Source organism: Geospiza fortis, unplaced genomic scaffold (genome assembly GCF_000277835.1).
Source record: "Geospiza fortis unplaced genomic scaffold, GeoFor_1.0 scaffold237, whole genome shotgun sequence".
Classification (NCBI taxonomy): Eukaryota; Metazoa; Chordata; class Aves; order Passeriformes; family Thraupidae; genus Geospiza; species Geospiza fortis.
The window spans coordinates 6,525,483-6,540,080 of NW_005054319.1; the positions used below are offsets into that span (position 1 = coordinate 6,525,483).

The 14,598-nt window shown below is 40.6% G+C and overlaps 1 protein-coding gene across 1 annotated transcript in view; it reads left to right on the plus strand.

Annotated features, from left to right (window-relative positions):
- Positions 1-11,204, plus strand: part of SHISA9 (shisa family member 9) — a 174,197-nt gene extending 162,993 nt beyond the window's left edge. The window contains exon 4 of the mRNA XM_005420417.2: positions 8,571-11,204. Coding sequence (XP_005420474.1) covers positions 8,571-8,938 — 368 coding nt within the window. The 3' untranslated portion in view covers positions 8,939-11,204. The remainder of the gene's footprint in view (positions 1-8,570) is intronic.
- Positions 11,205-14,598: the final 3,394 nt, after the last annotated feature.

Below are 14,598 nucleotides of genomic sequence, written 5' to 3' on the forward strand. Positions count from 1 at the left end.
GATAACTTTCTAATAGAAACAACTTAGGCTACTTATGCCAGAACTATTTTGGAAAAAAAAATCAACTTCAATACAGAAAAATTATTAAAAATCCTTTTAAATTAAAGCAGTTAAGAAAAAGATAAAATAAAAATAAATTAGGCAAAAAATAGCTATTACGTCACTTGGACTGATTTTCTTTTTCATTTAACCAGTACAATTCAAAAAGCCTCTAGGCCTTTCTTCATGTTGAGAAATAATAGTGTAAATCTAGTATGATGGCAGTTGAAAGGCATAAAAATGCAAGTGTATTTCAGCACTAAAACCACATCTCAATTACATGTTCAGACTGCGAATTGGGTTCTCTGTGCTCTCCTGCAGCTTCCTATGCCATCACATCTGGTATTTGCAGCTCATCTGTGGCTGATTCAGACATATGTCTAAGAGTTATAAGCAGCAGTATACGAAAAGAAACAAAAATATCAATCAAAAGTATTAAAATTGAAAACAAAACTGAGCACACAGAAGAATGCCAACAGCGACGTGTGAAAAGAAAATTCAATTATGTTCATGCTAAGAGCAGTTGTTACAAATAAATGTGGTCAAGAATAGCAGAGCTTTTTCAGTCAACGTTAGAGAAGGTAAATTGACACCTGAAGGAAAATCAAGCAGGCATTTTTGGACGCTAAACCCTCTGCAGAACAAGGTGAACTGTGTTCTGCCGTGTCCCCTCTGTGCGCAGCCCCCCAGGAGCAGGGGGAGCCCTGGGCAGGCTCTGGGAGCCCTGGGGCAGGGCAGGGCTCGGGGTGCCCAGCACTGCTCACTGCTCCTGCAAATGCCCTTGCCATCCTCAGACAAGTGGAAGGTCCTCACCAACCAAAAAGGTTACAAACAATTTTGTGTTATTGTTGATGTATGGAAGCGTTGCAAAACTTCTGACACAATCAGATTTATCCTGAGAAGCATTAAAAACCACCCAGTGAAAAAGCAAGCAAGATTACCGGAGGAAGAAGTGGAAGAAGCCTTTTAAGCAAATCTCCTAAGTGTTAACCTCTTTGGCTTTGGACAGCATTTTTAGAAAGCAAGCCAAACCCTCCTTCCCTGAATCAGTTTATGCTGCAGTCATGCTTTATTCAGAAGTTAAGCATGACAGCATGACTCCTTAGATAGTTTCTATTTCAAAAGGCAAGTTTTCATACCATATATAAGGTTTCCAGTAAAAAACCTGATAAATATGTTTAAATGAGATAAAATGAAATAAATATTTCACAGTAGAACTTTTCATATTTATTTGCCATTGTAGAAGCCATGAAAGCCACAAGCTTAGAGGACTTTAGGAAAAAAAATAATGAAAAAACAGATTTACAGTTACAGGAATGCCACTGGCTGCATTTTCAAAGAAAAGTCAGAGATTTTAATACATAATTCTCTTAGACTTCTTTTACAATTTCATCCCTTTGATCAAGAATAGAATTGGTGCTCTTACTTCCTCTAAAATTTGCCATTCATTGTACAATACTGAACCAGCAGTTTAGCATGTTGGTACTTGAATTTAAAATGTTAAATCACTTGAGGATACAACCAAGCAGCGTGATCTTTGTCTATCTGCATGCAACAGATTTCATGTTTGCTAAAAACATTTACAATTCTAATGTTATTCTAACATGAATCAGCCACCATTTGTTTCCAGGTTAACAGAGCCTATATCCTGATTAGTCAGGAAAAGTCTTGTTTTTCTTCTGCTGGTTAGATTTGAGTATCTGCATGCCAGTGGTCCCTAGGTTAGGCAGAATGTGTGTGTGTGTCTGGAGTATTTTGATCAAAACCAAATCACAATATCACTGCAGCACTTCACAAAATTGAATCATAAATATTGCAATTTAATACTATGCAAATCAATGCAGGCAAGTATACAAAGCCCAGCTGGAAAATCTGTTTTACATGTCCAAGGAGAAACCTGCCTAAACTCACACAGTAAATAAACATTTGGAAAAAGAGAAAGAAAAAACCAGACTTTGCAGTGCTGTGCTTTTTGGCACGTTGTCAGAAGAGGGGCACTCTGCTCCCAGCCATGTGGCTACTCTTGTGTTCCAGAGAATGGCAGCCCTGCTCCTGGTGAAGCACACATCCTGCCTGATGCCTGAGGAGTCCATCAAAATCTGTCTCACTGATCCCAGCCAGGCAGCAGACTTTGCTGTGGGGGTTAAAGAGCATTGCTGAGACTGGAGGCTTCGCTTACCCAGTCTAATTACATTCCTGTCCTAAACTATTCCTAATGTGTCTCAAAACCTAGAAATATTCTGGCCTCCTCAGCCTTTCATAAACTGTCATAAAAAATAATCAAAAGAAGAGAAGAAATGTTTGGGCCTACATATTTATCTTTTTTTCATGTCTCATATCTTGAAATAATGTTATTTCACTGGGAAAACAAAATGTAGTCTTGTGTCTGGAGGTGGACAAGCTCTTTTCAAACAATGTCTGAGAAGAAAAGGTTGATATGGTTTTTCTTTTCGTGCTTGGTCTCTCTCCAGATCACTGTAAGAAATCAGTAAATAGATGAAGTGGTAAAGGGGGCCAGGAGAGGAATAACACTGAGCCACAAAAAGTAGGTTCTACAAAACTATGTGGGGTTCTATGCATTATGCGTTTTTCTTTACATCTGTCAGTACTAGGAAATAAAAACCATGGGAAAGAATCCAAAGATATAAAATAGTCTTCATTTTCAGAATGTCTTGAATAAAGGCAAAATGGAATTAGAAGAAAACCAAATATTTAGGACAGAAATCAATGCAGGCCACAGGCTGAATTCTGAGCTTTTGAAATTCAATACAAGAATGAGGAGGGCTGCAAAAATGATTTTCAATGGCATTTTTCCATTCCTGAAATTTAGTATGGTTTAAAATTGCCCCAACTTGTATAGAGCCACGCCAGTGCCTGAGATGAGAACAGTGACCAGCCATGAGATAACCACACTCTCTCCTCTCGGCCACAGACAGATCTCTCACACCATCCTGCCCATTCCCCGTTCTACCTACAGAATCCTGTCTAGCTGAAATTTGCCCATGCACTCTGTTTTCCAATCCACTTCATATCATGCAGAGCAAATACTTCTATGGTCCATGATAGTTGGTGAGCCCCTTAATTCAAAACACAGGTCATTAGTTGTTTTACTGCATGGAATACATTTTTTCTGTGAATTTATTGGCTCCAATTCATACCTAGGGGCAGCTAATACAACCTCTGTCTGTGTGAATTTTTTCCCCTCACCCAAGAATAAACTTGTGCTAATGTACAAATGATACTTCTTTGATTTTCAGATGAAATCCTGCAAGAACTCTGACACAGAGCTGGTTTATGTCCTGGAAGCCTTTGAACATATTGTCTTAGATGCTAGCTTGGAAAGGCAAATGAATAAGCAATCACACACTCAGAGCGGATCAACAGCACCACCAGAGGCAGCAGCCCAGTATTTCCCTGGGCAAAATTCTCATGCTGTCTCTGAGTCAGGATTCATTACCCTTCTGTCTTTCCTTGAGTTTTCACTTTCATTACTGAGAGAAAGAGAAGTTTCCCACAGCTTCAGGTAATGACACCACGGTCTCAGCAAACCCATGGCTGTGGAAGCAAAGCCTTGTTACAAACTGCTGTACATAACATAGGGATAGCATCACAGGCCTCCCACAAACAGGCACTGACTTCATTTCAGCTGTAATGTGGTGTGTCAGTGTAGCAATTCCATTGCTGTCCTGTCCTCAGCACTTTCCACTGCCTTGCTTTCTTCATCTCTAGCCCTTCATTTGAAATAGAGTCTTTTTGGCTAGAATAAAGCTCTGCATTTCACAAACTAGTTCTTAAAATATGTTCAGATAACAAACAATTCTGCAAACATCTAGTGAGGAACAGTGCCCCTACATAATTTGATATATTTGACTGTGACTGTAAGCTCACACAGAAGTTTTGATTTGGGGTTTTGATTTTGTTTTTTTTAGCATCTTTAGAGATTTCATAAGGGCTCACTCCTTTGTGGATTCCCTTCTCTCACTTCAGAGGCTTCTTCCCACTCCTAGGTGCCTATTTTCACAAAAACTGTAGGACAGCATTGTCTTTCAGGATTCTGCCTTCTCCCACAGCTGTAAGTGGTGTGAGTATTCAGAGCCATGTTATGGACCCACAGAGATAAGAGCGTTGTCAGTAAGGAAAAGAGTTAAACCCCTGTGTAACATTTTACAAGAAAAAGAAAGCATTCACAATGATAAGGCATGGCCACATGACTCCATGCCACAAGTGCTTACACAGTGATGTTGATGACTACTTAAGCTGGGGAACAGAACATTACACAGTTTCAGGGCCACCTCTCAAATACAGCTTATATTCAAATAAGCTCACTGAGAAATTCTGTCCCTTTGGCAGCCACGAGGATTTTTGCCACTGATATTCAAGAAAACACATTTTCATCCATGGTATTTGCGTGGTTAGAGACTCACTGGTTTCCATGCTTTTGTTACATAACTGTGGATTATGAAGAAAGATGTGCAACTTCCATGTCATGGCAGGCTCACACTTAAGGCCGGAAAAAAATTCATATTTCAACATTTTTTTCCAGATGAACAGTAAAACAGTAACTACATGGGTGCAGTACCCTAAAGAAGTAAAAGCCTTACAGAAATATTGAAACTGAGAACATTTTTATAATTAGCTACCAAGAAGAAGGAACACAATAACAATCAGAATTAAAGCCCTTCTATTATTATTTTGCCATGTTGCAATTATAATTTTTTACTCCTTTTTCCTTTTTAAATCATATTTTTACCAATCAAGATACAGAAGCAATGGAAAAGGCACTTCTATAGCACCTTTCATCCAAAATCTCCGAATACTCTACAAATAGCAATTCAACTTCCTAACACAAGTTCCTCCTCCAATGTGCTAACAGCTCATTTTACAGCAGGTGAAACCGAGGCAGAGGGAAGTTGAGTCATGTACCTAAGGTCACATAACAAATCCATCCTCTAACTCCAAAATATCTCTTCGGATGTTTAAAGTCCACAAAATATTTATAGGGTCTGCTTAAGAAGAAAAACACTCTCCCTCAGATTCACAGATGATTTTTGAAGTAGCTGGCTTCAGGATACTATTAATATACTTTTCTTGGTAAAACATTAGTTACAAAACTGTGCTCAATATTACTGTTCTGAATCTTTTCTGCTTTGAAAATGAAAAGAAAAAACCCTGTTTCTAGACTGTAGTAGCATCAGGTCACACACAGAGCACAGCCCACTGCTATTATGAAACCTGCATGAAAGAAGAACAACGACGGCGCTAAGAGTTGCCAAAAGCTCTCTTGAACAGCTGAACAACTCAAGTTTATCACAGCTGATTTTGCTCATATTTGCTACAATGGTATCTCCTCCCCCCATTTTTGGTACCAGTGCCTGTGTGTCCACCTCACTTGCAAGCAGAAAGAAAACAGGATTGAGGGAGGTTAAAATATTCAGCGCAGGGCTGCCTTCCACTGCCAGCACAGGGAAGAATCCTCAGGCAAAGCCTGCAAAGTGTTACTTGATCAGGACAAACATAAACAGCAGCTCTCCCACACAAAATCAGCCACTTGGCAGCTGTTTGCCAGCTTTCTGCTTAACTTTGCTGATGAGGATTTACAGTTCACATCCTGGTTTGTTTCCTTCAAGCCCATTTTCCAGAGAACAGGTGAGAAGTCCCTAGAAATGGACAATGGACTGCATTAGTTAAAGCAACTTTAATGGAATCAGATTTACAGAATTATTTCACTTTCTCTATGGTTTTCCATAAGAAACAAACAGTTGAAAATCTGGCATTATAACAGGGCATAAACCAGCCTCAGACATGTCAGAGGCACAGTCCTTGCGAGGCTGATTTCTTCCTCCCTGTTTCAACAGTGAAGGTCTCCTTTACATACAACAAGAATACAATTTACTCTTCTGTAGGACATCATCCTCAGTGTGATTGGAGATCTGAGTGGCATATCTGATGTCTGATAAAATTCAGAGACCCAGGACCATTGCAGTGGGAAAAGGGGCGAGTGAGAAAAAATTGACAGAAGCTCAGGACATAGTGTGAGCTTGTTGTGGTCTCAAAGGGAAAAATGGCATGAAAAGTCAGGCAATAAAAATATCTGCATTTTTTGGTCATTATTTACATAGCTGCATCACCACTGCTATTTCTAGAAAGAGAAGTCATTATTTACCTTGCAGCTGATTAAAGATCTTGGCTACAGAAGACAAATTGCTGCAACGTAACTAATACAAAATTAAAACTACAAATTTATACATTTACTCTATTCCTATGTTAGATTAGCTAAATTTTTAATTTTTGTATGCAAATTAAACTTATTTAAATGTGAAACAGGCATACAAATGTATCTCTATTAAAAGCTGGACATAATTAACTGTGCTGAATTTAAATTATATAAGCTAATGTGACTTTTCATAAATAGCCAAGGTCTAAGTCACATGACATCACTCCCCAACAGCTGGCCTGCAGTGCCTTTGATGTAAAAATTTATATAAATGAAGACTTGTGTGAATATTCACCGTGCTTTTTGTGCAACCATTTTTTTCAATTATTGATAACAGATTAATGAGATAATAGTAATGCAAATGCATTTCCAGCCTGTTTTTATTCATAATGGTTCTGTGACATTCAGAGAATATTAACAAATTGAAAGGACAAGCCACATGTAGAACTGGAAACAGCTCTTTCAGGGAGAAATAGGTACAACTTCTTGATTATTCAAATTACAGCTCTCTAAATGAAACAACTTACTCCAAAATCAAAGCAGAACTTCACAGACTCTCTTTGTAACACATGACAGGTCTATCAGCAATTGCAACTGCACGCCCTGGGCTGAAATGAGAGCAGGCCATTATCTACATTCTGTGATTTGTTTCAAGCAGAAGACACCTGTATGCTATAGAAAAGCATTCACTCAATGCCTGAAAATGGAAACAGATGGAGTTGGGTAAAACACACAAAGGCCAATTTGACAGCACAGAAAGGAGCAATTTCAGCCAACTGGAGATGAAACACCTCTTTAACGACACAATTAAGGATTTAAGAGCAGAGTCCAGTTGCACAGTCATTTATACAAAAAATGTCATGAGATAATAAATAGCAACTGCCTTTGGTAATATTCCTCCCTGTTGAGGGGCCAGGACAAGGGGGATGCACAACTGAAGCCTGATCTTGAAGATTAATATGATGCTCCTGAGAATTTCCCCGCCTTGCCTAAAGATCCAGTTCAGAGCTAGAGACAGGGAGAAAATTCAAAGTGCAACAAAAGCCTCCTAGGAATACTTGGGCGAGAGCAAAAGAAAGAAGCTACACAAAAAACAGAGCAGGGAATTAAAAACCTCATGAATGCAAAAGGAGCTGAGCTGTACAGACAGCTACATGCACCAGACTTCTGCAGAGAAGCCTTACATGGCATGGCTTCAAGGAAAATGGATGGATCCACCTAGGGCACAGCAGAAGTCAAATCCAGGCTGACACAAAATATATTCCAAGCACACCACTGCTGATTAACACAGTGCCAGTTGATCTACGCATTTGGCACTATCTTAAATGAACATCTAAATTTTTGAAGGGGGAAAATAAACACTCTTTACATAAAAGGAAAGATCTTAAAAAACGAAATTCAGCTAAGCTTCCCTTAAACCTCAGTCTCAAAACTGAAATGAGTTGCTGGATTGCTGCAGAATGCCTTTAGCTTCCTGAGCATGGTTCATACTTTCAAGCAAGGCCAAATAAATGCCAGCAATAACAAACTTGAGCAAAAGCGTGCCCTGGAAGACATTTGCCTAGGAAATCACAGAGGGCAAAATCCTGATTTGAGTACTGCAATGCAGTATTTGTTGGCAGGGCCGTTGCTGTATTTCTTAGTGGCGCTGACCCCAGAAAATTATGTCAGAACCTGGAATTTAGGATTTTCATGGTCTGTAAAATCACAGGGTAAATACCCAACCTTCAACAACCCAAAGTATTTTCAGCCCCATAAAGCATTAGTGACCTTCTGACCATTTAGGAGCACAGATCCAATTCTTATATTGCCCTGAGGCATTATTGAACAGAAATGGGTCCAACTAATCACACACCACGAGACCTTACAGCTGGCTGGGTTAAGCGCCCACCAGTCACTTTGCATTTAAAGGGATGTGCTCTCACACAGCAATGCACCCCAGATGCCGAAGCATTCCCAGGAAAGCCTGTGCACTTCTGTAGGCTTCCTGGATTTCCTGTGCTATGTGACATGAACAGTGAGGAGATTCATAGGACTTCTCCCCAAAATGTAAATGTCAGCACAACCTGAGTGAACTGGGGCAGGGACAGTCCTTTCTTCAAGGGCACCAGGGTTTTGTCTGCATGTATGAAAGCCTGGCACAATGGCATCCAAAACTCCAGAGCAAAAATAAGGGCTGGAGGTGGTGTGGATTTCTCTTACTGATGTACCTGTAAATGTTCTGGTCTGCAGATGGAGCTGTGTAAGACCTACTGTAAACCATTTTTCTTGTGTCCAACTGATTCTTTTTGTCCCCTCCCCTTTTGACCCCGAATAGCTGACAAAGTCAACGATGACTTCTACACCAAGCGCCGGCACCTGGCGGAGCTGGCGGCCAAGGGGAGCCTGCCCCTGCACCCGGTGCGCCTGGACGAGGAGAGGGCCTACACCATCGACAGCGGGCTCACCAGGCAGAACGGCAAATCCAGGATGGGCAAGATTCACACACACCCCCTGGGCTACAACTCCCACTACAAGACCTGGGATCCCAACGACCCCTCCCTGAGGCGGCAAGCGTTCCCAAACAAGGGCAAGCACGGCATGGGAGACCCGACGCTAAGTGACCCACTGACCACCCGCAGCCAGCACTATCTGGGCCCACAGCCATACTTCATAACCAACAGCAAGACAGAAGTAACTGTTTGAGTTTGTTTTCTTTCTCTTTTTTTTTTTCTAATGAAATCCTTTGAAAACCACACTCAAATGTATACACAACACAAACACTCAACCAAAAGGCAAAAAAAAAAAAAAAAAAAAAAAGAAATTAAACATCAAAAAAAGAGGAAACAGAAGAAAGGAACTTTCACCTGGACACTCTTGGTATCCAGCCAGCTGTAGGCCGAAGAGTGGGTTAATACCATTCAGCAATACACACTGAAGGTTGAATTACAAACTCCATTTGTATTTCACAATGGGACACAAACCCTTGTGACTAAATTTTTTTACTTGAAACTAAAATCCATGATGAGAAGTAGCACAATCTAGAGAAACTTTATGTCTGCTTAAACATTTACACTATGTTCCTGCCTTGAGACAGAGGAAGAGAGAGAGAACAATATACTGTAATATATTATTTCAGAGAGGAATTTTGTATAAAATCTATTAATAATCACTAGACCTGTGAAAAACCGAGAGCAACCATCTTGGTACAATCCCTAACATCTACTATTGTACTTTCACACCATCCTATAGAGAAGGCAAAAAATATATATAAATTAAGGGACAAAGACACTTTCACAAGGAATTTATAAAGACTGTTATGATTAAGAGCATATGGGACCTTTCTGGCTGGTAGAGAATTCAACAGGATGATAACAGCAGAAGATTTCATTTCGGTTTACTTCGTTTGATTTGAAATTTTTGGGAACCTCCAAAATAAGAAGAGACACTTCACATGACACAGAAAGCTGCTGGGGGAAAAAGGGCATCAGAATATTCCCTCTCAGTCCTCCTGTTTTCAGGCAGATGGTAACTATTCTCACTTTGCAGACTGTCAGGATTTTTTCTTCACCTAAATGTTTTGCCTATCTTCAACTGCTTCAGACTGAAATTAAGCGTGGGTGGTGCCTTTACTGTATTACTATTGTTCAATGACAGTCTTGTTCTTCAAAGTGACCCCTTTGTTCCTTTAAGCTATTTCCTCATGTTTTGCTAAGGATGACAAGGGTTCTGCCCTGCTCAGCCTCCTCTGTTTGTTCTGAAAGGAAACTGGACTACATCTCCATGCAGTGGTTGCACAGTCAGGACTATTTAGTTAGCCCCTTCATTTTCCCAATTTCAACTTTTCCCCTCTAGTCTCTCATTTTGTATTTGCTTTTAGCCATGGCAGTTCTCTGTAGTTCAAGTAAATGTTATCTGGTATATTGTCTCTATCGTTTGGCTTTCTCTAGCGGTGTTCCCTCTTGGTGGGCTGTGTGGTGGAAGAGGCTGGTCCAGCCTCAAACATCAGAGATCTGGGGTTAAACTAAACAAACAATTGACTCATGGTCTTGACTGTGGTTCTGATGAGCAGGATGCCTGATTTGTGTGAGTGAAACCACTTGAACTGTGCACTGTGAGCAAACTCACAGTCCTGGGCCTGTAAAGGCCTCAGCACATCCACAAAGAGACAGAGTTGGGATGGGGTGGCAGGCAATGCATTCAGTCTTTCAGTAATTCCTGTCCTTCCCCCAACACAAGTCACTTGGCTAAATCCCAACTAGCTGTCCTACTACAGTTGCATTCTCACCAGCTGTCAATTCTTCGGGAGATTAGGTCTGGAAGAGTATTCAGGGAGGAGTGAGAACTGTTATGTCGTAAGAAGAACTGGAGGTGGCATTTCTTACTGTACTCAACTGACAATGCTTCTGCTTAGTCAAGGATGCAAGGGCTAAGATTTTGAAATCTGGTTAAATGGAGATACCATTTTTTTTAGCTATATCAAGATTGATTTGCATCCTGAGAGCACTGGTATCTCTCCATAAGCGCGCTGCTAAATTTTATGATCATATGTTTTAAGACTATCAGAAGTAGACAAAGCCCACAAGACAAATACTTTGCACACAACCCAGACTCTCCACTATCTTACTTTTATTCCTTTAATCTTTATTGCCTTCACAACTGGCTGACTTAATTTGACCCTTTATGGAATGTTGCTGTTAATCCATATGCTTTAGATACACATTACAGCTGCACTCTTAATTCACACAGGTTTCGTGTAACTTGAGCATATTTTATGTGGAAATATTTTAGTAACTGTATGTTCTGTAAGTAAACCCGTGTTAATACTTGTTAACTACAGAGTTTATGATACCAATAATACTTCCTACAATAAAATGTTTGTTTGTTTTTTAAGAATGTTTATTTGTAAACATATGTATTCACTATATTACTATGAATTTCTTACCTGGCAATAAAACTGATTCTAAGTGAATCCAACTTGCTGGCTCATTCCTAAACTTGTATCAGTGGGCCAGTTTTTGAGTCTAAACTGAGCTTTTGGAGCATCTCACTGCAGCCAGTGGGGCTCATATCAGCACAAAGGATGCTTTGCCTCTGCCAATGTGAACGAGGGGTTCTTTGGAAATCAATTGCATGTTATCTGCATTATGGAGAAGCCGGGTGATGTCTGAAGCTCCTTCCAGGCCCAACCATTTTGTGACTCTATGACTGCCTGTTATATGCAATACAAGATACACAGGGATTGCCAGCCTACCAAAACTTCATGTGCCCTGTAAGCCTCCAGGCACCACACACACCTTGTGCCACTTAATCAGTTAATTAATGTTTTGAGGAAAAACAACAAAAAGGTAAGCATGCCCAAGGGCAGAGGCTGATCCTCATGAATGCATGGGAGTTTTGCAATAAGCTTCAGACACGTCCAAGCATTGCAACTACTCAGCCAGAGCAAATGAAGCACTGATGTATACTGCTTCAAAAATTTTATATATTAATTAGAGAAGATCCTGTACACAACATCTGTGTACCAAGTCTGCTGGAACAGAAAGTCCTTACAGGCTTTTAGTAGTGCTAATGGCTCATAAAGCTGACAAGCTTCGTGGAGAGTTTGGGTAGCTTCTTCTCCTTTCTTTGCTAAAATGATAGTGAATAAATTTCAGAAGAAGAAACAGGGAGTCAGGAAACCCAGCTTCAGAATCCACTGACTGCACGACCTGGTGCAAATTCTTTAGACAATTTAGGAGTCTTTGGAAGCCATGACACATTATCAGAAGGAAAACATCAATTCAAAAGTCTCCAGAATTAGCCCTCTTATACAGTAGAAAAATCTCAGTTTCAATATACACCATTATGGGTGCCAGGAAACAGTTCATAAAAGCCCCGTTTTTTGTTACAGGAGCATTTCCCTGCCTCAGGTACAACTACAGAAACAACTCCTTTCTGCCAGAGGGCTTAGGACAGACATACAGAGTTTGGTCAGTGCCAGAAAAATTCTAGGCAGCCTTGGAACCCACAGGGAAGCCTGGGGAGCCCGGTGGAACACAAGCCTACCCTGCAGTAGACACAACTTCCTGTTACAGCTCCATCTATGCACATGTTGTTTCTAGCAGCAAATTCCTGACTGGAATCACAGATGGCAAAAGGGCCAACTGCTTTGCTAGTAGAAGTGTCTCAGCATAGCTATTGTTCTTTCAGGTACATGAAAACCTCCAAAGAAAACCCACTGGAATGTGATTTTGTGTTTCCACGTGTTTTTTTTCCTCTTCTGACAGCCTGACCCTTTTGATACCACTAGCAAGAATGGCACTGGGCTCTCACCCCTATTTCTTCCATAATGGCTCTTTGATTCTAACACAGATGCAGTGACTGCAAACAGAAAAGTGCCCTGACAAGAGAGGATGGTGATCCTGCAAAGAGCTATGGAGTCTAAAAGCCAAAGGCTTCTGGTTTAGAGCCCTTTACCCTGGAACCGTATGTTCTCATGACTAAATCTTTAGAGCATGGTCCTTAGCTTACACAGACTGAAGATGTGATGGCTTATATAAATAGAGGATCAGGTCTCATGTGATTTCACACTACGAGGTGTCTCCACGACTCACAACTTTAGATTTTAATAGATCTGGGAAAAGACTCATGCTTTGCTCTGTTCTTATAGAATGGTTATTGGATTTTGGGTACTAAATAAATAACCCTAGTCCACAAATCCCTTTTGCACACAATCTTGAGCACTTTATTTAATCCTGGTCTCTATACTTGAATACATGGAGGACTTTCAATGATAAATATAGTCTTCACTGTAATTATATCATCTTTCTATTTTGCACAGATAATTTTATTTTGCTAAAACCAATTATGATAGGCAATATTATTGTATTAAACTATATAATCTCATATATCATCTGCTGCTGAAAATGTGATCATAGGAGGAGCACCACATTACCAAAAAGCGAACACTGTTGTTTTTATCAGTGGGAAAGACATACAGCTCTATTTTGAAAAGTGTGTGTAAAACAATCTTGGAATTCATGCTTCATGCTTTAGACATTTCCAGGCTCAAATTTTGCTCAGCCTGCAAGCTGGGTGAATCCTCATACCTGCCAACCAGGCCCTTCCTCCCCATCCAGGCACTAATGAAATCCAGGATCAAATTAGGGTACTGGTTAAACCCCATACCTGCACAAAAGCTGCTGTCAATCCCAATGAGGGATGCAGCAAACATTTCTGCAAAAGATGCACCATGAAGAGACTGACACACTTCATTCAGCTGTGCAGGCCCTATCATGTCAGCACAGCATGAGATATATTTGTCCCCAGTGACAGCCCTTTGTGACAACCTGATCCTAGTTTTGGGCATTCTTCCTATGTCAGAATCTGCCAAATAAACAATCCTGAACAGGCCATGCTCCCTGAATAGGCCCTTCTCATCCCACAGCCCCTCTTCTAACAAGATAATGGTGTTGTTCAACAGCACAGTGTTCTCCCTTAAATTTCACTTTCCACCTTCAGAGCTAAGGGACCCATTCAGGCAAGGGGAAGCTTTGGATTCAGTCTATCCAGAGGCTAAGTTCAGAATCCCTATCTATTACTGCTGCTCCCATTTCACATATCAGAAAAGAATAAGATGCAATTTGTACCTAAGTTCATGAAGCACTGCTGTACTAAGTCAGGTCCTTCATGGATGCATGAAGAGGCTCTGTACCTCTCTTTCTCTGCCGGGAACTTGACGATAATTTTTCATCCCCAAGCAATCATTCTGTGAAAGGTTTTATTTTTTGTTAGTAAAGCTAGAATTCAGAGCTAGAATTCAGTTTTTGTCTATGCATTCTGTAATACACTGCTACACACAGTTGCATCTTGTCTATTTAAGTCAACTCTAGCAGCCTTCACTTGGCAACTCCTCCTGCATTTACATGGTAAAAGGCATTGTTGCTTGTTAATAGGGGTTGATGTGCTAGCAGGGTTCATCTTCTGAACCTGCCCACCAAGCCTTGTGTGCATCCCTCACAATAAATAAGGCTGGGAGAACAATATGTTATCAAAAGTGGCGATTTCAAATCAAGAGAGAAGGTCAGGTATTATAGCTGCTGTTTAAACTGAGGTTGAGCTACAAACAAGAACTGAAAACCAGTGATAATCACAAGCCTTTCAGCGGCCATTGGCAGCATTATTTGATAGGAAACAAGTGCTCCCCAGCAGCAGGTGTGCCAGTGAAGCCACTGACACTCCCTGAGCAGAAGCACGTTCTTTTCACTGCATGCAGCAGTTGGCCTCAAGTTCACCCTCTGGAATTTGGGCTTACACTGACATTTTGATCACTGTAGTTGTTATTAGAGACTTTGGCCAATTTCAGTGAGTATATTCCTTGAAGA